Genomic DNA, 25,339 nt, shown 5'->3' with positions numbered 1-25,339 from the left:
TGTTTGCCATTGACCTTTCATATACTTTTATTAACATACTTGACTGCCACCTGTGCAAATCATTTCTTTTCCTCAAAGACCTTGGCATCTTGGAAAGCTATTCCTCCTTTATATCCTTTGTCCATTTCTTCTATTACCCATCTATACCCTAGGCTGGATGCAGATAAGCTTCTGTGTCCAGTCCTCTGGCAATTCTTTTACCTTTATGATCTTTCAACTTCTAACTTTACCAGTTGGGTTTACATTTTGGAATGACTGGTCTGTTCCTTTTTGTAGTGATCCTCTCATTGGTTCTGACACCTTACTTTTTCCCTTGCTTCTCATCATGATTGTTTAGTAGAGGAGATTGTGTAATCTGGCACATGGACCATTCCCAGTACCTTCATCTCTTATCTTTATAATGTGATTTCTTCTCTGCTGAGGTTCTATCTAACATCTGTGGCCAATCTTCAGATAATGGTGTGACTCTTACTGGTAAAATTTTATTCATATTTCCTTTCATTCAGGGGCCTTTATCTACTTTTTATCACGTGGATCCTTTTCCATGGAGAGCAAGGCATGACCAGGTTTTCTTTAATGCTACATCTGCACTGTACAGCCATATTTCATTACACTTTTTCTTCTTTTGTTTCACAGTGCTCACTGTGGAGATAGGGTGTTCCACAAGATTGCTTGAAGGTGAATAACTTTGCTTTATTTTGTCTCATAAACATGCTCATCCTGGACCACCTATGTACTGCATGTGTAAATAGAAGGTGATTAATGACCAGTTCTGCCATGCCTAGAGAGAATAACCCAGTTTTTCTGGTCACTCATTGCACTGCCTCCAGTGGTAATGGTCTTTGTAACTCTCCAACACATTGTCACCCTCCTTCCTTTGAGTGGGAGTCTTTACCACCTTCCAGCTTCAAGCTGCTGAGATGGTTGAACATGGAGGCACCCTGCTGAACGAGTTTCACAGAATAACCACTCAGTTACAGAGTATGGTGGTGGTGTTCCGTAAATGCAGATTATACAATATCCTTCAATTTGTGGGAGATATCAGAATGGAGCTCACCCCTTTAATTGAGAGCCCTCATTCTATCATTGCATGGATATTGGTACCTTACTGGCAGGTTTTGGTTTTATAGTGAACCAACATACACAGGTTTTGTTGTGGCTTGTGGGTTACAGTGGGTGTACATTGAATTGTTCCAGTTCTATCCTTAGCTATCCTCATCATTTCTTTTTACGAGGATGCTATTGCCACTTAAATGGTCTCAGTTTCACAGTTAGGAGAGTTGATTGCATGTGATATACATTCTTTCAGTATCAGGTTTGAAGTTCTCAGATTGATAGCTCTGAGTTTATCTTTGTGTCATATAATTGAATGTAAGTGCTTCTAAATCCCTTGGTTCTTAAGTTTGAGGTGAAGAGGGTATGATAATCATTTTGTAATCAATACCCTGTGAGGAGGTTCTAGCTGTAATTGACTTACCAAGTGTGGTCTGTTGTGTCCTATCCACTCTAAACTTAAAGTTGCATCCGTGATTACCCACTTTTCTCATTGTAGGATTGAGTTACAATATCTTTCTGTGGTTAAGATCACTTTCTCACAAGATTCACTCCAACTTGGATGTAATTGTTGTACTTTCTTCTTGTATATCTTCTACATTTCACAATAGATCTGAATTTCTCCTTTCAGGGGTATTTTATGGACACTTTTTTGGGGGGTACTTCTGTTGTTGTTTTACACTGGTCCCTCATCCTTCTCAATGTGGGATTCTAGGGGGGAAGTGGAGGGTTTGTGGCATGCATAAAGAAAAAGTTCACAAATGTAGGGCAGCACTGACCAAGAATAGCTAATCTTTTGAAGACAGGCAAGCTCTTATTGTAAATACATTTTTAGTATGAGAAGATTATAACCTGTGTAACAAAGGGGATGTGTATAAAGTTACGGTAAAAAGTATTTTGAAAATTTATTCTTAATAAAAGTTATTTAAGATTCATAATTGATTGATAAGTAATTACTTTTTGAAATACAGCACGTCATCAGATTCTGATAATGAGGAGAAAAGGAAGAAAAGTATTTTATCTTCTGGTAGAAATACTTCAAAGTCTATCCCAGAAAAAAAGAACAGAAAACCAAGGTAAACACCTAAAGTTTTGAAATCTAGGAATATTTAACATCTGCCACATGAACCAACTGGGCATTTTTTAGTTTGTAGCCCATGGTGGTTAACAGGGTCATTCTTTAAACTGGCAATTTAGTGTTATTTCGATAGATCTCAGTCAGTGAAGCTTGACAATTTCTAAAATGAAAAACACCAACAAAAACAACTAAATAAAAGTATGACAGGATTACACTATGATGGTATCATACTGGGTACCATATACCTTCTTATATTTACTCTTTGTTGCAAAAAATGGCAATTTTGACTTGAGAATCATTAGTTAAATCAACTTGTAATGCATAGTGCATCTGTTTCAACTTCTACTCTGCATCTGTGGACTTTACTATGCCATTAGTTTGACATATTATTGAAAATAATGATTCCTTGTATATGATTTCAGTCCATCTTTTTGAAGATAATGATAGTATTGTGCCCCTTGTGTTATGTTTCTTGTCAATGCAATTAATAATTGATGAATCTTTGATTCAGCTGGTATTGTCAAATTGATTGAGGTATCTTAAAATAAGTTCTTTCTCTATCCTGCTGGACCCAATATGTAGCTTAATTGCTTCACTTAAATCAGTACATTCGAAACCACATTTAGAACATTTCAAGCTTGTTTCATTGCAACATCATTTTACTATACATGTTTACTTCTCCATGTTGGCTCTCATGGTTTTAGGTCAGGTAATTGGTCTGGTCCAGTGACCTAAACCACAAAAATAGTACTAAATGTCTTTGTTTTCATTCAACCAAAATGACTCTGGTTTCTTTGGTTCAGTTTGTATGTCAGGCATTAAAAATAGCTACAATGCATTTCAGGTGAGATTTTTTTGTTAATGTCCAAAAGAATTTCAACAACAGTACAAACATAATTTTTTGACAGTGGACTTGTTATGTAGGTCTACAAATAAATTTGCAGAATTTCTTTGATAGCACTCATACTTAAGTGTCACTACTAATACTGAACTGAACCACACATCGAATACACGATAATTTATTATTGATTACCTTTCTTGTTTTAGGCTCCGTTGATTTGACTAAGTTTGTGAGGAAATGATTGAAAGAGCTTACATACTGTAACTTCTTATATGTTTTATGTATCTTCATGAAATTTTTGCAAGGTTTCAGAAAACATTTTAAGTCTTTTGTAGACAAAAATTACGAATTTTTTAACCCTCTCCACATCAGAAGTCATAGGCTGTGTCATCATATTTGTTGATGTACATTCAAAACTTTATATGAACTACTGTTTTATGGATTTATTTCAGTAAGCTTGGGATCAAACTGTAGGTTATAATTCAAGTTTATTATTATACATTATTTAATTTCTTAATTTAAAAGTATGTATTAAAAAAACACCAAAACATTAGTATTTGTGTGTCTTTTGGTATGCTGAATGCAGCACTGGTTAAAATAGATATTCATGATGCCCAAGTACCATGTCTATAGTTTCTTACAAATTAGGAACCCAAATTACTGATTGATAAGATAGAATATACAATATACAATGGGTGTTTTAATTCTGCACTCTAACATTTGGTCTCGCATCTGTTATGTAGCCAAAGCCTTTGCCTATCATGTTTATTAATATTTACAATCTGGTAATACAGTTTCATTATTACATGGAAGACAGGATCTTTGCATTCCTTTCCATCAAGCTTCTTGCAACCACTCTCTTATTCTCTTTTAGGTAACTTGTTTTGGGGTGACTTGTCAAACATGAAAAGTCATGTTACTTCCACTTACGATCTTCTTTATCTGAGGATGCTTTTTATCTCCTACCTCAGCAGAGCCCAACCTTCTCCTCTATGTTTGATCAACTTGGAGCATTTGGTGTCTAAAGGCAAGATCCTTTTCCTATGCATGAGGTTTTTCTGTCTTTTGATGACCTTGGCTTTTATGGAATACCATTTCTCTTCCTTCTATCCTCGAAATTTACTTTTTCTGATGTATTGGTAGAGACAACACCTGATATTCCTCTTTCTCCTCCTTTTCCAAATCTTTATATCCTTACAGATGTATCTGATAGGATGTGAGCATATTAGGATTTTCAATCTTTAGCCAGTGGTCGAAACTACCTAACACATCAACCTTTTGGAATTTGAAACTGTTTATTGGAAATTGAATCATTTTCTTCCTGTGGTGTGGAGGCATCTGGTCGTGATCCATTCTAACAGTTTAATTATCATCTCTTTTGCCATAAATCAAGGGGACATTGGTCTTGTTCACTTTATTTTTTAATACTGGATTTCCTTTTTTGGTCTACTCTGTTTATTTTCCTTCTGTATTTCATTTCCACCCTCATCCCAATCCAGATAGATGTCTGTATCTGTTTCATACCCTTCGTTGTTGTATTACTCGCATGGCTTTCTTTCATGATACTTCTTCCTGGCTCTTTATCCTTCTGCAATCTTCTTCTGTACATCATCTTTCCCTTTTTGTTCTCATCATTTGGGTTTGATGTTTCATTCAGTTGGCTCACTCTTACTTGTCTTCTATATGTTGGAATATTTTCTGGGTGTCTTCTCATTAGATTTATGCTTCACCTTTTTTGTCATTTCTCATCTTTGTTAGTAATTGGAGGAAATCCGACTGTCAAGGTTAGTATTTGTACCGTATTGCAGTTTCTTCTTTATCGAGTTTTCATCTTCCACCTCTCTGTGTCCATTCTTGAAGTACAAAACCATTTTGGTGCAACTGTGACTGGGTAAGTTTGTATTCATAATTTCATTTTTTTTCAGGGACCCTTACTTCATTTATTATTTGCTCTGTTGTGAGTAATCTGAACTATACAGACATGTTGGCTCATACTTTAACTTCCATGCCTTTGCAGTGCTCATCATTGTGTTGTACTTGCTTCACAAATTTGCTAGTTCCATACTATACTAGTCATGGAGTGCTTTGGTAAAGCAGAAGGGTATAGTTGCCCATCTTTGCCATGCCTTGAATAAATCTGTATAGTCTGCTTTTCAAAAGAGGATTTCATGGTCACCCATTATGCTGTTTCAGGTGATGACATTCCTTCAGACTTTCCAGTGTGTTCTCACCCCCCTTTTTGTTCTTTTAGAGTGCAGATTTCTTACCACTTTCCAGTTCCAAGTTGTTGGGATGGTTGGCCACTGAGGCACTCCTCCTGAATGGGTTCCACACCAGGATGGCTATGATCAGTAAGTTTAGGATAGGGCATTAGTGTTCTGCAAGTGTAGATGACATATCCTCCAGTATGCACTATACAATAACAAAAGAGTGAGACATTAAATTGCAGTTCACACTTCATTTGGGAGTCCTGATCTTTCCTCTGTGTGGTTATTGGTACCCCACAACTGCATGTTATATTTTAAGTAGAACTAGTCAACATAAATCCTCACACATATTTATAATTGTCTGTCTACCTTCTATGATCATACTCCATCTGTATTGTTGATTACAGTAAAGTTAAGGAGGATTGTTCTGGTTCTGTTTGCCATCCTTCATTGAATCTTATGCCAATGATGCAGTGCAGATAGCTCTCGTGTAGCTTTGTGCAAAATTCAAAACAAATCAAACCAAAACCATGGATGCTATTGTGTTTCAGACAGTTCTGGTCAATTTTGTTGATGGGTAGTTTATTTTTATTATAAAGCCATCCTTTTGATACCATATTTCAGGTCCCTAGATTAATAGATCTAAGATATCATGTGTCATGATCAGGAATTGGGGGGGATGTCTTGTTTTCTTCCAGTCTCTTGATCTTTGGATCTGATTCTTTATCATTTCCAGAGGTAACCTTCAGGTAACTTGACTGGTCATGCCTCCTATTCAATGTGAGACTCTATCTAATCTTGTGAAAGAAGGTAAGTATCATATTGGAAATTATAATTTTCCTATACTCAAAATGTATTCCAGTATGTACCATACCTTTTCTCACCCTTTGTACCTACTTTCCTCTATGCTTACTTCTACCAAATGTTTATATTCCCAATCTGATCTTGATTGTGTTTTTTTTTGTTTCATGTGAGCTCTTACTTGTTTTCTATCAAGTTTGTTAGTGACATATATTGAGAGTTATGTGCATCATGCATGTCACACTGCTATTGGTGGAGAAGTGACACAGAGTGATTTGCGTGAGAGACATATTGGAATTATTTGATTATTCCAATAGGGTGAGTAGGAGGCTTGTGTTGTGTGCAAAGAAAAAAGTTTATATAAAGGGCAGCACAGTATGAGAATAACTAATATTGTGAGACTAGGTGCATACCTATCAGAAATACATTTTCAGTGTAAGTAAATTATAACTTTCCCACTTCTACTGTATCTTTTTTTCTCATTCTGTAACACCTGTTTCCTTCCTTTCACCAACTTCTTTGTCCTCATCTAGTTGGTCTACCAGGTTGGAATTTCAATTTTGTCCTTTATGGCTTTACCCTTTTCCCCTTTGAACATCTTGCTTTATGTTCAAGACTTATATTTTTACTTCTCTTTACGTGAGTATGTTGTTGGTCAAAGGTTTTTGCTATTGATATTTCCTATATTATTTTATCTTCATTCATGTGTTTTCTTTTATCTCAATAATATTTTTTCCCCTAAAACATCAGTGGTGCATGAAGGAGACAGCATGTTCACATTTGTGCATCTATATTCATAATATCATCTTGATTGGTTTCCTTGTTTCATGTGAGCTCTTACTTGTTTTAATGGCTTACGTTCCTGTCTTTATATCCTCAGGAACACATCCTCTATCCAGAATTTCTCACTTGGCTTTGTTAACTTATTCATCTGACTTGTGCATAATTAGCTGAATATACTCCTCATGTCTTCCAAGTATCCTCTCACCAAACCTGTCATCTTCCCCTTTCCTTGGCTGCTCACTTTGTTGTCCATTAGAAGAAATCATGTAGGCTAATATGTGGACTACACCTTCCATGTTCATTGTATATTACTTGCATCATGTGGCCATCTCTCCCTCATTGGGCTATTGCTTATCACCATCCTCTGTAACCCACTAAATTTCTGAATGGGTAAGTTCTTATTTCTTTATCTCTTACCTTTACTACTTAAAATGTCAGATGTATTACCACATGTTCCATGAGTTAGGAAAATTCTTAACTTTAGCATTTTCTATCTTCAGTATTATAATACCAGTTGTATAGATGTATGTCTAGACAGTAAGACATTTATTGAACATATTGACACAAAAATTTCAAAGTTCTCTTGATGTATGTAGTTGAAACAAATAATAAATTTGGTGATCCTCTGAGTGATGCCATGCCCATCTTCAATAGATATGTTTTAGCTTTGCAGCCTGAGTGTAGATATTACATATGCATGTATATAATCATTATAAAGAGCTCATTTTACACTGTAATCCAACAGTGGTCCTCATGTGTGATTGGTAAGGATGATACTGTTACTACAGACCAGATGAAAAATTCTTGACATTACTTGGTTTTGGACTGGAATTGATTGACCCACCATATATGCTGCTCAAATTAGTGATGCATATCATTACGATGATTGAAGAGTATATGCGATATTGGTGAGATACTATCACCCACAGGTGTGACACTATATATTGGGCTTTCACACTTCATGGGGCTCTCTTCAGGCACCTTCCAAAGAGTACACATGTATTTAGTGTTTGCAACAGGCCCTTTGCCATTTCAAAAGTATTTTTAATCTTAACACGAAAATCACTGTGCATCTGAGTAGTCAATACTTTGACTCTATATATTCATGAAAAAAGTTATTGTAAAAACACTTCATTAAAAATTTTAATCTTTTTGTCAACAAAAGAGTTGTAATGTTTACTGGAAGCTTGTAAAATTTCCTGAAGATATACAAACACAACATATTAATCCACAAAGTCAGTCAAATCAACTGAGCCAGAAAAAGATTTAAATTAGCAAAAGTCTTCTTTTAACCTCTTTTCTGTTATACTACCATAAACGTTTTGTTCACACAGCTTGAAATTCAAGTCAACTATAATAATACTTAATGACTGGGACTCTCTCCTACAGCTATGAACTTGTCACTTTTAATTGTACTTCACTCAACTTTTTTTTTCAACTTGTCAAGTTTAAATTACATGATATTACCTGAAAAAGTTTGAACATCCTGAACAATTTCACTTGATGAAAATCTGGGCTAATATCTCAAAACTTCATCTGAAATTCTCTAGATAGATTAAGTACACTAGCAATGCCTTTAAGTATACTGCCCTCTCTTTAAACCTTCTTTCAAGAAAACATGTTTCTGTTATTTTTAAAACCCATTTTATTGCTGGAATGTACATTTTAAGAACTTTGTTAATATATGACGTTAAAATTGTGTAAATTGAAGCAACATATTCTTATTTTCATCTGCAGTTCAAGTTCAAGTTCTTCTGAAGACGAAGGACTAGACCAAGTGAAAAAGTTGGAGCAACAACGTCTGAAGTTGAAAGAACAACGGAAGTAAGTTGATAGTTTTATCATTTGTAGTATGTCACATATAAAAAGGTGTAGGAAAATGTCTGCTTTATATATACATATATATATAACATCAAAAGCATGAAATTGTTTCTGGAAAACAATTGATTTTTGAATACTGTTCACCACTAAAATATTGAAAAGCATAGCATTCTTATCTTCATATACATTGTGTTTTAAAATACTGATTTTAGGAAACTTTAAACTTCCTACATGTTAGAATATTATAAAATAAAATACTTTATTCTTTCATTTTTAATGGTATTAATAAAAGACATTTTTATTTAAAAACTTTAAATATGTTACATTGGAAAAGTACTTATTTGAAATAAAATTTTCTTTATTATTTCAAGTAATTATTATTAAATTTCCGTAATATTTATTTACCAAGTTCTAATAAAACAAAAGTAATCTTCATAAGTGTAGTAAGACACAAAAAACCAACCTTACGGGTGAAACTATTTCAAAACAAGCTTTTCAAAGAATGTTATAGTAAGTTGATACAATGAGGATGGAGAATTATATTTCTATAGCATTTCATTCGTGGGTCTCTTAAGGACTGCATCATTTTTAAATGACAAAAACAGCTTTGAAATTACATGAAATTTTCAGTATTATTGAAATAAAGCATGATAATAAGAATGTTTTCAAATGATTGTTGCTTAGAAATTTTATAGCAGGTGTTTGTTTGTTGTTTGCTCATTTTTTTTTTATGCCTTGTACATATATGTATTTTTTATATCATTTGAAATAGAATCGTGATTTTTCTTTTTTATGCTTAAGTACTAAATGTTTGCAGGCATTTGAAAAATCTGCAGCTCTAAGATAAGGACTAACTCTTGACCTCTTTGGATTAATACAGCATAGTTCATTTTACACACACATAGAATGTGAAATATATTTAAAAGCATGTGCAAGAACATCAGGAACAGTGCACTTGTAATAGCAGAATTAGCATTATACTTATAAAAATATTGTGGTAATAACTGGTTATTGAAATTAATATTTAGGATGAAAAATATTACATTACTTTACGTTTACTACAGTTTCGTCTTGTTATTAATATAAAATTACTTTGATACAAAAAAAATCTTACTAGGGTAGTTTGAAATATTTTTTTCATTTTATATAAAAGAAATCACTGTAGTAGGTGTTATAATATACAAGTAGTTTTGTGAACCAAAATATGTGAGTTTTTAATTTTCTCAGTGTGCTGAGTCGAAGTGCCTATGTTGTGAGTTGTTACAGTCAAATTCAACTTATTCAAACAATTAAATTATTAATGTACATCAATAAACTTGGCAGCTAAAAACAGTTAATTCTTATATTATCCAGAATATAATTTCTTAATTTTGAAAGAAAGTATAAAAAAATTCTCAGTCTTCATTTCTCTGTTTCACATTTTTACCCTTTATTATATTTTTATCTTCAGTAATACACATTTTGGAGAGTCTAAACAATTAGAAACACAATCTATGAATAATTTCAAGTCAAAATATAAAATTTAAATTTCTTATCTCCTCTAGTTTGCTGAGATGTCAATACTTTTATCAAACCTACTAGAAAGGCCTCTTCCAGTCACCCCAGTCTTTCAAAACAAGAACATATAAGCATCATGTGCATGTATATTAGATACACATCTGAAAGACTTCTTAAGTTTAAAATTTTCTGTCTATTGTTGTTTATTTATAGATGTAAAAATTTTTAATATTTTGTGACAGTGAGGCTTAAACGAATACGTTTAGAATGAATGCTAGTCAACAGTATCAAATGAGGCAGTTTGCAATATTTTAGTGTTTAACAGTACAGCTCTGTTAATTATTTTAAACATTTATATGATTATACAAACTTCCTGTAGCTTTTTTCAAAATTTTAGACAATATTAATTGATCATTGTTTTTATATTGGGAACTTTTTTTGGTTTTTTTTTTTTTTTTTCAAAACCTTAATTCATAATCATATGCATTACTATGTTTAGTTTGGTAAAGTTTATTCTCTAATACCAGATATTTCAAAACAAAGTAAATTGTTTTCAAAAGTGGTTTCTTAACCCTTCAAGATTTCTGAAAGCTATTTTTGGGTGAAGATTTTATTTCCCCAGACTCCCTTATCAGGATTATTCCCTGGACCTGAAAGGGGTACTAGGCAGTCTTCTTACCCCCACCTCCATCATTTTAATCTCTGCAAACTTTACATGAGTCTCTTTATACTATTAAGGCTAAAAGAAGTATTTGCTGGATAAAAGCTTGGCTACAAAAAATTATGGTTCACTCATCTTCTCATGGATATGTTTATAATCAATTGAAAGAGCATGTTCTCCTCTATATATATATCTTATTACTCGTTCTTTTGACTTTTGTGTCTAGACCCATAATCCATGGAATTTTTTAGCTGTGCATGAGGCCTAGTTTGTATTATGAGTGTTTAAGGAATTTTTCTAACCTGTTTAAAATTTGTTTAGAAAGTCAAATGAATTATAGTAGTTATGTGGCATTCTCTTTTAGTGACTGTTGCATTTTTGTGTTCCAAAATTCCCATTTGAAATTATTGTTTGGACAATCAAATTAATGAGAAAAACATAACCTTACTGAAGTCACAGCTTCTGAAAGCAAAAGGCCACAAACAAGAACTTAGTGCTGGGTTTCTTTGGTTTTAAGATATTTTTAATTTATTGTTATACATAAGTCAGTCTTTAATACAAAAAATAGTTCAGACAATTAAATTACAACTGATTATCTGATAAAACAGATTATAAAGTAGTACTTACAAGGTCCTTAGGAAGATCAGTTACATCATCCAATTCTGGACTGTAAAACTTGAATTGTCTTTTAATAATATCTCTCAACATAATCATCTGTTTACAATGCCAAAATGGGAGGAAGCCAACGAGGGCTGAGGTTGATTTCACTGTTTATGAAAGAATTTTGTTGCAATGAAATTTGTGATGTGATCAATAGTTCCAAGTTATTGCCTTCAGATTTAACTTGGATGTTTGTAGTTGGTTTAAGGGCAGTGCAGAACCTACAGCATCTTTGTTAGTAACTGTGAATAACCATCGGTAAAGTTAGTTTGTTTAATAACTGAGGGTTGAAAAGGTAATCTAAGAATATTATTTATAGTAATGTACTTGTGCTCAATAACGTATTGTGCATCAACGGTGAGGAGGGTTGTTGTTTTTTACAGAAATGTTTTTCTTTTACAGCTAATTAAATATAAACTTTACACTTTACTATAGGTATGAAAAAGAACATATGAAAGCTTTAGAAACACCAGAACAGAAGAGGTTACGACGTCTTGCAAAAAAGGTATATGTCTCGTTAATACTTACACTTTTGAGTAATTAGTTTTATGATATTATGACAAAAATATATTTTAAAACAAGTATTTTGAATTGAAATATATATATATCAGGCTGTTGCATGTGAAATGTCAAATTTTCGTGTGCAAATTGGAAACTATTTCTAGTGACTGAAGAGAAGCATAATCATAAATTTATCTGAATAATATACTATATTGTCTGATTTATTTCAAGCTCAGATTATTTTTCTTATTACAGAAACTAAATCATCTTTCTATTGTTTTTTGCTACCATTGATAAAATCAATATTCATATAATTTTCTCTTGTGAGTCCAAGCTTGGTTACAGTTGGGGGACAAGCAGCTCATCAATTATGCATTTAGTGATGGTATAGTTGATGAGTGCATAGCAGAGCATTGGTTTGTAGATTTCTTTCTGGTGTCACAAGCCTTGAAAATGAGCCTCAGGGCCACCATCAGACAGCCATTAATGAGAACGAATTGAAGGACTGATTTGAATCAGGTATTTGCCAAACTGTGAGAAAACTTGCCAATAAACTTAATGTTCATTATTTGACAGTTTCCCGACATCTTGAAGCAATTGGTAAGGTAAAAAAGCTAAATAAATGGGTACCTTGTAAATTGACTGAAAACCATTAAATAAGACAAGTTGAATGAAAAATGGGTTCTTTGCAACAATCTAGAATGATCCAGACAGTGGTCTAACTATGAAGAAGCACTAATGCATACATTAAAACCAGCTTTTAACCCTAAGAAGCTTATTGTCAGTGTTTGGTGGTCATCAGCAGGTTGGATCCATTATTCATTCTTAAACCCAGGAGAGACAATCACAGCAGAGAAATAATGTTGTGAACTTGAAATTATGTATCATAAAAACATCCAAGAATAATCAGTCACAGTGGATCCATATTACTTCATGACAATGCTCAACCTCATGCCTCATGCACTACTGTCCAAAAACCAAACAAACTTCAGTATGAAACTTTACCTCATCCATCATATTCACTACATCTTTCCCCCTACAGATGATCATTTTTTTAAACATTTTGGACTTTTTTTTTTTTTAAAGGAAAAAATGTTTGGAAACCAAAGTCAATTGAAAATGCCTTTCAAAACTTCATTGCATCGAAGTGGGTGGAGGAGAAAGAGGTACAATGCATAAAAACTGTGAACAATTCTCCTACCCAGAGGCATGGAAGTTATTGTCCCCACTCCATCTCGGACATATGCTGCTGCACTTCATTCTGCTACAGTGGAAGTGCAGACAGATTTCTCCATGTCTCTGACAGAGTCATTTTCAAACCATTTGAAGTCTTTTGCCCTCCATGGTTAAGAAAGTTGATGATTCAGTGTCAACACCCATCTCTGTCCCTACCATTCCTTCAAGCAGATCCCCAGATCCACTTCTTTTAGTTCTGGGTTAGGGCATTTCTTTGGGTTCATCTTGTTCTCCAGTCCTAAGATAAAACAATCATTTATTCATGCCCTCAGTCGCTGGATCTTCTTCCAATAAGAAAGACCTGCCCACTTGATCCGGGGCAGGATGCATAGCAATGGTGATACTGTCCACCTTACAAACATCTTAACTTTTTAATGACCATTAGCCTTTTTAACTTTATTTACGTTTTTATCTGATATTGGATCACTGTTTATTTACTTTTAGGATTTATAATAATTTCACCATTATTTTAATTTTACCATTTGTTTGGTGCAGATAGCCTAGTTGCTTTATGCCATAAAATGCCAACCAACTGTTTGAAGTAGTAGTATTTATATATGTATTTTTTATTTTACTAAGTAATCTTTTTATTTTCTAATGAGACATTCCTAATATTTTCAGGAAGCTAAAGAAAGAAAAAGAAAAGAACAAATGGGCTGGGATGAAGAATATATGGTACGTTTGTTGTAAATGTTGTCTTTAATTAATTTTGAACATTTCTTAATGAAACACTTAAGAAGTATATGAATTTAAACTTTGATTTATAAAAGTATCTGTTGCATAAGATTCCTGGCACAGTGAAAATAATGTATTGACAATACTATTTGTTGTTCACCCGGCATGGCCAAGCGTGTTAAGGCTTGCGACTCATAATCTGAAGGTCGCGGGTTTGCATCCCCTTCACGCCAAACATGCTCACCCTCCCAGCCGTGGGGGCATTATAATGTGATGGTCAATCCCACTATTTGTTGGTGAAAGAGTAGCCCAAGAGTTGGCGGTGGGTAGTGATGACTAGTTGTCTTCCTACTAGTCTTACACTGCTAAATTAGGGAAGGCTAGCACAGATAGCCCTCGAGTAGCTTTGTGCGAAATTAAAAAAAACAAAACAAACAAGCTATTTGTTGTTATATGAAAGTAATAACTTAAAAATTGTTTCACTGTCACCTGCATCTCAAGTTGACATATATAGTTTGAAATAGAGATTTAAAACATTTGAAATCATGGATATTTTGGAAAATGTAAATGACTGTCTAGCCTTAGAATAGAAATACCAAAAAGCCTAAATGTTTGTTAAGTGTAGGTAACTGTACTTTTGAAACATTAGCAGTAGTAATTCTTTTGTGTCTGCTCAAGATTTATGAATAAAAGATACAAAGTGAAATATGAACTACATTATCACTTCACACTAATATTAAAGTTGGATTGTGTTCTTCATAATTTAATTGCAGTTACTCAGTTGTAATGTGGATTTTGGGAGAGGCATGATGACCCATGTTAAAAGACCTCCTATGGCAGGAGTTCCCAACCTTTTGGCACTCGCGACTTGAAAATGTAATTGATGGAATAAAATTAATGTTATCCCAAGCTACTTCTAACAATGCTATGTGACTCCCCTGCCAAGGCTTCGCGACTTCCCTGCCAAGGCTTTGCGACACCCCTGCCAAGGCTTCGCGACCCACAGGTTGGGAACCCCTGTCTATGGTATAACCGAGGAAATAGTTGTTTTATGCTGTGTAATGTATACAAACAACAATTTATAATTTTTAATTGCTTTAAGCAACTTATTCAGTTGAACAATTTCTTTAAAGTGTTCTAGAGTTTTATCCAACTTGTCTTAGAATGAAAGGAACCTTCCTTCTACTATCCATCTGTAGGTTGTACCATTTAGGGTACCCACTTCCCTTTTAATTTGTGATTTTGAAACCTGATTTTTTACTTCTTCTTAATTGTTAGTTTTCCCTTAATGGTGTATGAATTTACTTACATTTGTCATTATTCTTAAACAAAATCTAATATAATAATATGGAACAATTCTACATCTGTAAACCTCACACAGTACTCATGACACTAAGATGGCATTAAAGACTGAACTAGTGTAAGTTTCCTCACTGGGAGAGTCCAGTGTAGAATGTAGGTGGGGAAAAGATATGCAGTATAAGTGATTGCATTTTAACCATGGACAACTGTAATTATTTTTAGTAATTAAAGTTCATTAGCTAATATAAAGTTTAAGCACAATAAACAACCTTTTGGCTGATATAGTAGTTGAATTATATGTTAAATGTAACTCTTAAATAAGGACTGATTTTTGCCTTTTAAATTTTCATTTATTTTAGTAAATGTGACAGGCTGGATGATGTTATACAAGTTTTTATTTCTAAATTTCAAAAGAAAATATTTAATTGGGTTCCCAGTCACCCCTTATCTAACTACCAAAATGTTTATTTGGTTTGAATGGTCCTGTTTGTTATTTTTCTTCTTTTGTCATCTTTTTTTTATATTCTGTATTTATCTAAAATTACTTATTATAGTATAAAAATTACTAAGACTTAATCATATTTTTATAGCTTTTGTCCTTCTTAGTTTACATCGGTATGAATCACAAGATCAAATCCTCTTGCCACACCTTTGTATCACATTATTTTACAAATTGCCAATAATTCTCTCTGATGTTTGCTGTTACATCACTTATAACCAATATAAAGACAAAGCATTCTGTGGATGATATACAATGCTACCTTGTTTTGAGTAAATATTTTGATTATTTCTCCTATAGATAGACATTTATTATTGCTTAGTTAAAATTGAAAAAGAGTTATTTTAAGGCACTTATGCCTTAGTTAGAAAACCAGTTAAATTGTAATAGTTTTAGGACACTGTTTACTTTATGAATATTGTTATTTAGTATTTATAAGAGTACATTTGAAATGGATAAAAATTATCTGATGTACTAGTGCCATCATTACATAAAAAAGCTCATAGCAGAAAAGCAAGAAGTAAATACTGAATTTCTTATTTTCTATGTATATATTTATTTATTAAAAAATAACTAAAATATAAAAATTAGAAACTTGTTAGGTTAGAATATGTTAGATAATAAAAACAATTAATAACAAATTGCTCCGTGAGATATACTTACAAGTAGCGTGTGACTTACATCATGAAATACTGTAACTTGAGTTGTGCATTTTCATTGTGATTTACAAATTGTGTCACAGGATTATTAGCTAGACATGGTTCAAAGAGCAATAAAATAGTAATATTAGATACAAATAGATATAAATTTTGTGTGACTTGAGCTATGTAGATTAAGTAATTATTATTTTCTGTTGCAATCTGCAGTCATTCTAAAAAGAAAAATATGGTAATTTAAATTTTTTTCTCTGTTAATGATGGTAACAGTATCAGTCAAATCAATCATGATTATATTGTGTTATGGTAGAGAAAACAACAGATAAAATATAAATTTTCACAGGAAATTTTTTTTAATATTCATTTAAGAGGTTTTATAAGCTATATGAACTAAATCTGTAAACTGCAGATGAGTAACAGTATATTAAATCTTCACATAAAAATCTTCACTCAGACTGATTACAGTGTGAGACACACTCTAATTCTGTATATTCGTGAAGCCTTTAGTTAAAAACTCTTAATTAAAAAAACTGACATTTATAAAAATACTTTTTATGGTTACCTGGTTATTACAAGGTCAGTCAAAGGGACTCAGTCTGTATAGACAAAGTTAATCTTTCTGAAGTTTATTACGTACACCATATCTGAAGGTAACTGATTCCAAAGGCCAACTACACTATTAGAAATATGAAAATTCTTTTGCTGAAGATGACTTGTCCTACCATTCTTTCCATTAACTACCAAAAAAATTGTCTATACCATATTGTAATGTATTAAAAATTGGCAAATATATTTCAGTGTTAACACATTTTGAGTATAATTTAGTATATCAAAATAAATCTCATTATAGTTTAAAGGGAAAAGAAACTGCACTGTTAAATTAGAGAAAAGTTATAATTTTTCATAATAGCATAGTTTGAAATTTTTATGAAAGCTATATAAATATTGCATATTAACATTTTAAAGATTACAAAAGGAAAATTTTAAATGACAATTATAAACATGAAAGAAATGCATGATAGGTACAGTTTTTGTTTTTGCGATCATTTAAAACACAATTCATGTTGTCCTGTTAATTTATGATGCATTTTGATGTTTTTAAACTTTATTGAAATATTTCCAAAGTGAAATAATTATTGTGTCTTTCACAGGGCTATACAAACACAGATAATCCATTTGGTGATGCTACACTTCTTAAGACCTTTGTGTGGAATAAAAAGTTGGAAAAAGAAGGCTTAGTAAAGCTTACTCCTGAAGAGATTGAATTTAGAAACAAAATAAAGCTTGATGAAAGCAAGGTAAAACTTGTGATCATGAATTTAAGTGTTAAAAGTCACAAATAAAGCATATGTAAAGATGGTTTTACTTGTGGTATGTCAGATTTGAGTTTCCATAAAAAATTCAAATCATTACATGTGAATTGTTCAGGATGGAATCATTGAGCTTTACATTTAAGCTTTCATGGTTTATATTGATTTTCTAGTTCTTGATACCAACTATACCAGATTTTTTTTAATCATAATATCCAAGAGTGTGATCTTTCAATAAACTTAAAGATTAAATTAAACAAATTAAATAACCTTGCTTGTCAAATTATAACAAAAACTACAACTTTAATAAAAAAAATTATCCATATTTTAAAATTAAGTGTGGAATATATTTAATTATATTTATGTGTTTCAAGCTTTAAATTCTTTGGTTTGTATAAAAAATATGATATATACGTGTGCCTGTTTCTAATTCACGTTTAAAAAATTTTAATAGAGAGAGCTTGAAAAAGTGAAACAGAGGAGACTTGAAAGGGAACGTGAACGTGAAACCAGAGAAGATGAAATGGTGATGGGTGTATTACATTCTGAACCATATTGTTGTGAAATTCTTGTATCTGTTTATTTTAACTGCTTTTGAAGGTTTTGTTTTCAATATTTATATGTACATATAAGTTATATTAGCCTAGTTATTATGTTTGATGGTTAACAAATAGGTTTTTTATTGCTATGCTTATTGAATCTCAAAATGTTTTGGTAAGTATTTTTTATTGTGTAAATGTTTGAAATTTTAAGTTGTAGAGAATTATTAGTTTTAGCTTTACACAATAACAGAGAAATGAAGTTCCATTTCAATTAGATTATAACCATTCCTAATACAATTGCATTATGTTTTGTAAATATAAATTGTAGATATTTTTAGAGATGCAGAAATGAATCTTAGAATGTTGTGAAACATTTCTGCATGTCTTCTCTTCATTTCTCCATTGTGAATTCCTGTATGTGATTTAAAAGAAAAGTTATGCTATTGCAGCTTACTGTTAGATCCAAACACTTTCGTGTATGCTTTTCATACATGGTGACCCATGAAGGGCAGAAGAGGATTTTTGCAGTTGAGACACACCATTTTGGTTTTGCATTTCTACAAACAAGTGCCCCTGAGGTATAAATTATTACTGGTATTGATGTTTGGTGTTTTTGCATGGCTCTCAGTGTGTTGAGCTTTAGACAGTTCAGCATATTCTCTTTTAGGATTTGTGGCAAGTGGATCTTTTCCTTATAGATTTTGAAAAACGAAAACAACTGTAAAAACAAGGCAACTCTGCACTGATGATTCTGCAGTTGTGCAGTCACTATCTTCAGTACCAGTCCTTTGATTCTGATTCTCCATTCTTTATCAGAAACATGTCTTTCTAAAATGTTTCTTTTCTTAATTCAAGAAGCCTTGCATGGCCAGGTGGTAGTTTGAATCTCCATCCCACAAAGTATACTCACTCTTTCAGCCATGGGGATATTGTAAGGTGACAATCTCACTATTCATTGGTAAAATAGTTGCTCAAGTTGTGGTGGGTGGTGATGACTAGTTTCCTTCCCTCTAGTCTGTCACTGTTAAATTTGGGATGGCTAGCACAGATAGCCCTCCTGTAATTTTGCACAAAATTCATACCAAATTTTCATTCAAAACAGAACTTAGAGGGACTTGCCAGCTCTCCAAAGTTAATAAAAAAGTTAATATCTGGGGACTTGTTGGTCAAAACATGAAGACTGCTACACAATGGACTGTAGAGTGCAAAGACTGCCAGGAGAGTTCTTTGAAGCCCTCAAGAGTTGTAATAAGTGAGAGGAGTTACCTTAACATCTTAAACTCAGAGCATCAAATGACAGATCAAATGCAGTGCAAAGCTTAGCTTTTAGTGTTTTTTCATTATTTTAAAACTGGGTGTATTATTGTCCTATTCTTGATAGTTTATAGAGTCACTTCAGTTTCCAGTCTGGCAAGAAGAGAAAAGGTAATACAGTAAATTTTCAAAATTTTAATACAGTAAGTACATGCAATTGTTAAACTATTTTAAAATTTGAGATTGACATGTAAGATGAAATGTTGTAGACTGCTCAACTGGAAATGTATAATTACTTAACATGTACTCAACATACATCCATAAAATGGTAGTTCAATAAAATTTCTAAATGAGAGTCAACAAATGAGATACGAGATGTTCTTTGACCCATGACACGTTGTTATAGGGTTAGTAATCTTCAGTGATTTTCTAATACCGTTTAATCTTCCAACTTTCATGTTAATTCAATTACTTGCATCAGATGCAAAACATTTTAATTTTGTAAATGAAATACGTTCTTTATTAAAGGTAATAATAAATGAAAGATTTTATACATTTTTCCAACTTAATAGAATCCCAGACTGGCCTTCATCCACAAATTTCACATAAATTGTAATGTTTTTGTAAATTGAAACATTTATATTCTCATCAACCATAAAACCAGTTTCTGGACTACATTCAGTAAATTTTTGTATTTGCTCTTTACTTAAAACATCATTGTACCTTCTGTGTTTTAAAATGAACCAGAATACTTCAGTGCTCTTGTTTTCAGACTTTCCATCCATTTTCAGTCTGAAAGTAAAATGATAGTGAAAATTCTAAATTTATAGTAAAATTTGCTCTCAAAATTGCTTATAATTGCTCATGGTTGCTTGTAAAATGTAAATAAAATGTCTTGATTTGTAAGTAAAAATGAAAATAATATTAGATGCTTTTAAAAATACATTTTAAATAGTAATATATTCTAAGTGGATCAGTAAAGGAAATATACTACGGTAACTATAAGTATTCACTATTTTTCAATTACCGTCACTTATCTACAGATTATAAATAAAAAGAATAACTCTTATAAGTTCGTATCGCGAGACAGAAAGATGACATTGCAACAAATGGACTTGTTTATAAAATGCAAATTACCTGTAAATTAATCAGACTTTCAAACTTTCTCTTGGGGATCTCCTGGTCCACCATGGATTCAGAATTGTGATTGTTTAATCCAATAATATTTTCATAACTTTTACTTGTGTTTATTAAAACTGAAGTACAATAACATTGCCATTTTGACTTGATGTACAAATTTGTGCTGGAATCTCTTATTTTGCAATACTTTCTGCTTGATGATAAAAATGGTCATATCCTCCTCTTTTGCATGAAGTATTTTTAGTTGTTGGAAATCTCATTCTTAATGGCTGAAATAAATAAAACATTTGCATTTTGTACTTGAAAAAACTATTTGATCACAAGAAATTTATTGTGTAGTAAGATCTCTGTCACATGACTCTGTTGTCTTATAAGGACGTGCTTAAGATATGCATGTGTGCATTTTCAGTGGATTTTAACATTCCAAGATATGGAGTCTTTAATCTTTGTATTTTGCAGTAGCAAAAACAGTGAAATCTTTAAGTGTCACAGTGGTCTGCTCAGTGTTAAATACACTGGTTCCAGCCCTTATCTTCTCGATCATGTCCAGTTGTGACTGATATGCAGGACAAATTTGGTTGCAGCTTCTCTGTGACATCTTAATCATCTGGTGGAGGACTTGTTTTTTTAATCCTGGAGAGGTTGTTGGTTTGATTAAAATGGAAGGAGCAGTTGAGGATTGGTATCTTTGTATGGATCTCTTCAGCAGCCAGTCAGGGGTTAGCCATGTTGATCAAGTTGTGTTGTTGAGGTTTTTGTGGTGGCTTGGGTATAATTCAGGCAATTAATGGTTCATGTCATCTTATGTGTAACTCTTCGTGGTTGCTCAGCAGTTTTTACTGCTTGAAGAGAGCAGGTTCTATGGCTAAGTGACATTGCTGATTAACTGGTGTGCTTGCTTCATGAATTTAGCACTTGTATCTATGAAGGCTATTGATGTCCTTGTCTCAATTAGTTGTGCCATCATACTACGTTTTCTCAGCTTTTCTCTAGGATAACTTATCAGTTACAAGGGTCTTGTTGAGCATATATATATATATCTCTTGTTGTACAGAGATGCTTAGGTAAGAGCAGTCTACTCTGCAAGTTAAGGATGTTGGTGGAAGGAGTTGGTCTGTGGAATATTGCTCTCAGTTTCAACTTTTCTCTCTCTAATCCTCTGTTTGACCTACAGAATACCATGTGCAAATACATTGTTGAGATGTATGCAATCTCTCTTGCAATGTATTACACAGAGGCTATCAGAGTAGAGGTTATTTTAACAGGTTGTCACATTAGCCACAGTTTTGTAACACATTATTTTCTGTAAAGGAGCAACCTACTTATTATGTGGGAAGTATGATGTTTGAATTACAGTTTCTCAGATATTGCTTTTGTGATATTCCTTTGGAATCTGTGCCAGAGACAGTAGTGATGTTGTTTGGATTGATCATGTTTTCTATAGGTGTGGGTTTTTTGAACACTGTTTCATGTGTAAATAATTATAGAAATAACATCTTTTTACTTCTTAATAATTTATGCTATTCTATGAAAATACAATATAACCAATTTTGGGCAGATATCTTGGCTTTGCACCAAAATATCAAGAAAAAAAACAACTAATTTTTTTATTATAGTAGTTTGTGATATATTCTAAAATTTTCTGATTTTTTATTTTCTAAAATTTTTGTTGGTTTTCAGGTCCAAATCTATTAGACAGCACCTCCACAATAATTGCTGTGTAGTTAAATATTAAAGATGGAAGTAATGCTATAATGTCTGTACTTTAATAATTCATTTATGATAAAAACTTACAATATTAAATAGTTTTGAAATAGAAAAATGCTCTACTGTTTTGTAATTTCCTAAATATTTTGTTTACTTTCAGACGAAACTTCAAAGAGAGAAAGAAGCTGCTCAGTTTAAAGAATGGGAAAAACAAGAAGATATAGTAAGTTGTTATTAAGCTTTTAACGATCTCTTTATCTTATTTTGAAGAATGTCTTTATTGGAATTTATTTATCATAGGCTTTAGTGGCTAGCTTACTGTAGATTAATACACGTGTATTAAAATAAAACTGAAAAACCTACAACACTTATGAGTCTGAAAAATTTATATTAGGATGAGAAGAACATAAAGTTTCATTTACATTTTTCTCAAATGACAGCTCGACATAGATATTTTTCTAATGTCTTCATCACTTTTTGTTACTCATTTTGAAAACTGTGTAAAGGAAAGGTAAGTTTAAAATTGTAATTCCATCTTTCATAAATGATGAAAGAGAGATTTGTTTGAAGTGAGACTGTTGAAAACAAGTCATTATTGTTGTGGTTTGTAGTTTATGTAATTATAAAATTATTAAATAATTTATTTATTTTTATTAGTAAATATTAATTACTTCTTAGTAAATCTTACATCTTGACTAATAACCTACAGCTGTGTTTAAGGGGCTCCTAGGAAAGATTTTAAGTGATAAGGCAGAATATAATTTGGCCTAGCATCTTGTTTAAGAGGTTAGTTTACTGTGCATTTATATGAAATCTCATTTCACTCTTTCCAGGAACTGACCTTGTAACCATTTTGTACTTGTTTTAGTTTTTATTTTATAACTTTTAATACATTAAATGTCTCATCACAAAAATTGGCATATTATCATTAAATGTTATAGGGCTTTTGTTTGCAAAATAAAATACTTTTTTATATTAAGTTTTAAGATTATGTAATGTCTTCTTCATGCATCTTTTTCTTTTCAAATGTTGACTATCCAACATGCAGAGCAATTTTCATTTTAAGACTAAAAATACTTTCATGCATCACAATGTTTTTAAATTTTACATACAAAATAGTTTTAACTTTCAAATTGATAAATGTTTTATAAAAGCATGTTATTTTGTTATTTTCACTATTTCGTCTCTGTAGGTTTCATCAATTTGACCAACATTATACATCTACGAGGACTGTTCAAAAAATACGTGGACTGACGTCATAAAACAAAATGTACTTTATTTAGAAGTTACAGGTCTGGGACCCCTTCAAAGTACTCTCCTCCCCAACACACACACTTATCCCAACGGTGTTGCCACTTGTTGAAACAGTCCTGGTACGTTTCTTTTGTAAAGTCCTCCAGCTCCTTCGTCACATTTGCCTTAATCTCAGGAATCGTCTCAAATCTTTTTTCTTTCAAGGGTCTTTTGAGTTTGGGGAACAAGAAAAAATCGCAAGGAGCAAGGTCAGGTGAGTAGGAGGGTTGGGGAAGAACAGTGATTGAGTGTTTGGCCAAAAACTCACGAGTTCTGAGGGCTGAATTTCGCAGCAACGCGGTGCATCTTCAATTATTCGGTCAAAATCTCGTAACAAGATCCAACTGATATCCCACACTCTTCAGCAAACTCCCTGACAGTCAGACGCCGATTTGCCCGCATCAGGGTGTTGATTTTGTCGACGTGTGGGTCGTCAGTTGACGTGGAAGGACGTCCAGGACGCTCATCATCTTCAATGGACTGTCAACCATCCTTAAAACGTTCATTCCACTTGAAACATGCCATACGCTTCATAGCAACATCACTGTAAGCTGTGTTAAGCATAGCAAAAGTTTCAGTCGCAGATTTTCCAAGTTTAACACAAAATTTCACAGCAAGTCGTTGCTCCTTCAGGTCATTCATTCTGAAATCCGCCAAACGAAAATATCGCACTTCACTTAAAACCACGTAGCTAATACACAAATGAAGATATCTGAAATCGGGAAATGGCGTCGTAATCAGCTGATCTGTGCAAACCTAGCGACACCAAGCGGATTCCCCTGGAACCAACTGGAGCTGCGCAGTTCAAACAGTCCGTGTATTTTTTGAACAGACCTCGTACACATATTTATTATTTTTATTATATTGGTCTTTTAGCTGTGACTGACTAACATTACAGAAGTTGCAATAATGCAGCATGTGTCTCGTTACCATATCTAATAATGTTATGGCTGTGTTCTAATGGACCAGTATTTTATATCAGTTGCATTTCAGTTATAATATGTTACATATATGTATACATTATTACAATTTTCAAATAAGTTCTTAAATTTCTTTTATTATTAAAACATAGAACAGTAAATAAAGAAGTATATAAAACAATTATATCTTCTAGTTATGAACTTTGTACCAGTTGCTTATCCAAGTACACATAGAACAGTAAATAAAGAAGTATATAAAACAATTATATCTTCTAGTTATGAACTTTGTACCAGTTGCTTATCCAAGTACACATAGAACAGTAAATAAAGAAGTATATAAAACAATTATATCTTCTAGTTATGAACTTTGTACCAGTTGCTTATCCAAGTACACATAGAACAGTAAATAAAGAAGTATATAAAACAATTATATCTTCTAGTTATGAATTTTGTACCAGTTGCTTATCCAAGTACACAAGTGGAGGATGTACAAAAAAAATTTTCAGCTTTACATACACTCCAGTTCCAGTTACTTAGTCTGCTGTGGGTCTAAGCAATTAGTGGATGCATAGCTGATTGGCCATATTACCAGGTGTCACTGTATGGGGTCAACTCGGGAATCAGACTGAGGCCTCAAATAGCAGTGGTAAATTGAAATATGTGCACAGTGTGGCTGAGAAAGCAGAACTGTGTTTATTGCAAAATGGAGATAGAGGTGACAATCCTCTGTTCATTGCAAATTGGAGAGAAAGATGACAAAACTTGAATGTGTGAAAAAGCAAATAATTTGTTTACAAAAAGACCAAAAAACACTGAACTAAAAGTGTTACAAATGACAAAGTTTAAGGGAGAGTGAAAACACTGTTTGTTTAAGTAATTGTGTAATCATTAGTGCATTATGA

General features: G+C 32.6%; 1 protein-coding gene across 1 annotated transcript in view; it reads left to right on the top strand.

Annotated features, from left to right (window-relative positions):
- cactin (cactin, spliceosome C complex subunit) overlaps positions 1 to 25,339 on the top strand; it is a 64,640-nt gene that overhangs the window by 4,402 nt on the left and 34,899 nt on the right. Inside the window, 7 exon segments of the mRNA XM_076481084.1 lie at positions 2,025 to 2,129; positions 8,501 to 8,587; positions 11,838 to 11,907; positions 13,761 to 13,814; positions 17,423 to 17,569; positions 18,036 to 18,107; positions 22,385 to 22,447. Of these exon segments, the coding sequence (XP_076337199.1) occupies positions 2,025 to 2,129; positions 8,501 to 8,587; positions 11,838 to 11,907; positions 13,761 to 13,814; positions 17,423 to 17,569; positions 18,036 to 18,107; positions 22,385 to 22,447 (598 nt within the window).

The sequence above is a fragment of the Tachypleus tridentatus genome, chromosome 2 (assembly GCF_004210375.1).
Source record: "Tachypleus tridentatus isolate NWPU-2018 chromosome 2, ASM421037v1, whole genome shotgun sequence".
Taxonomy (NCBI): Eukaryota; Metazoa; Arthropoda; class Merostomata; order Xiphosura; family Limulidae; genus Tachypleus; species Tachypleus tridentatus.
This window is presented reverse-complemented; position numbering and strand designations above follow the sequence as displayed.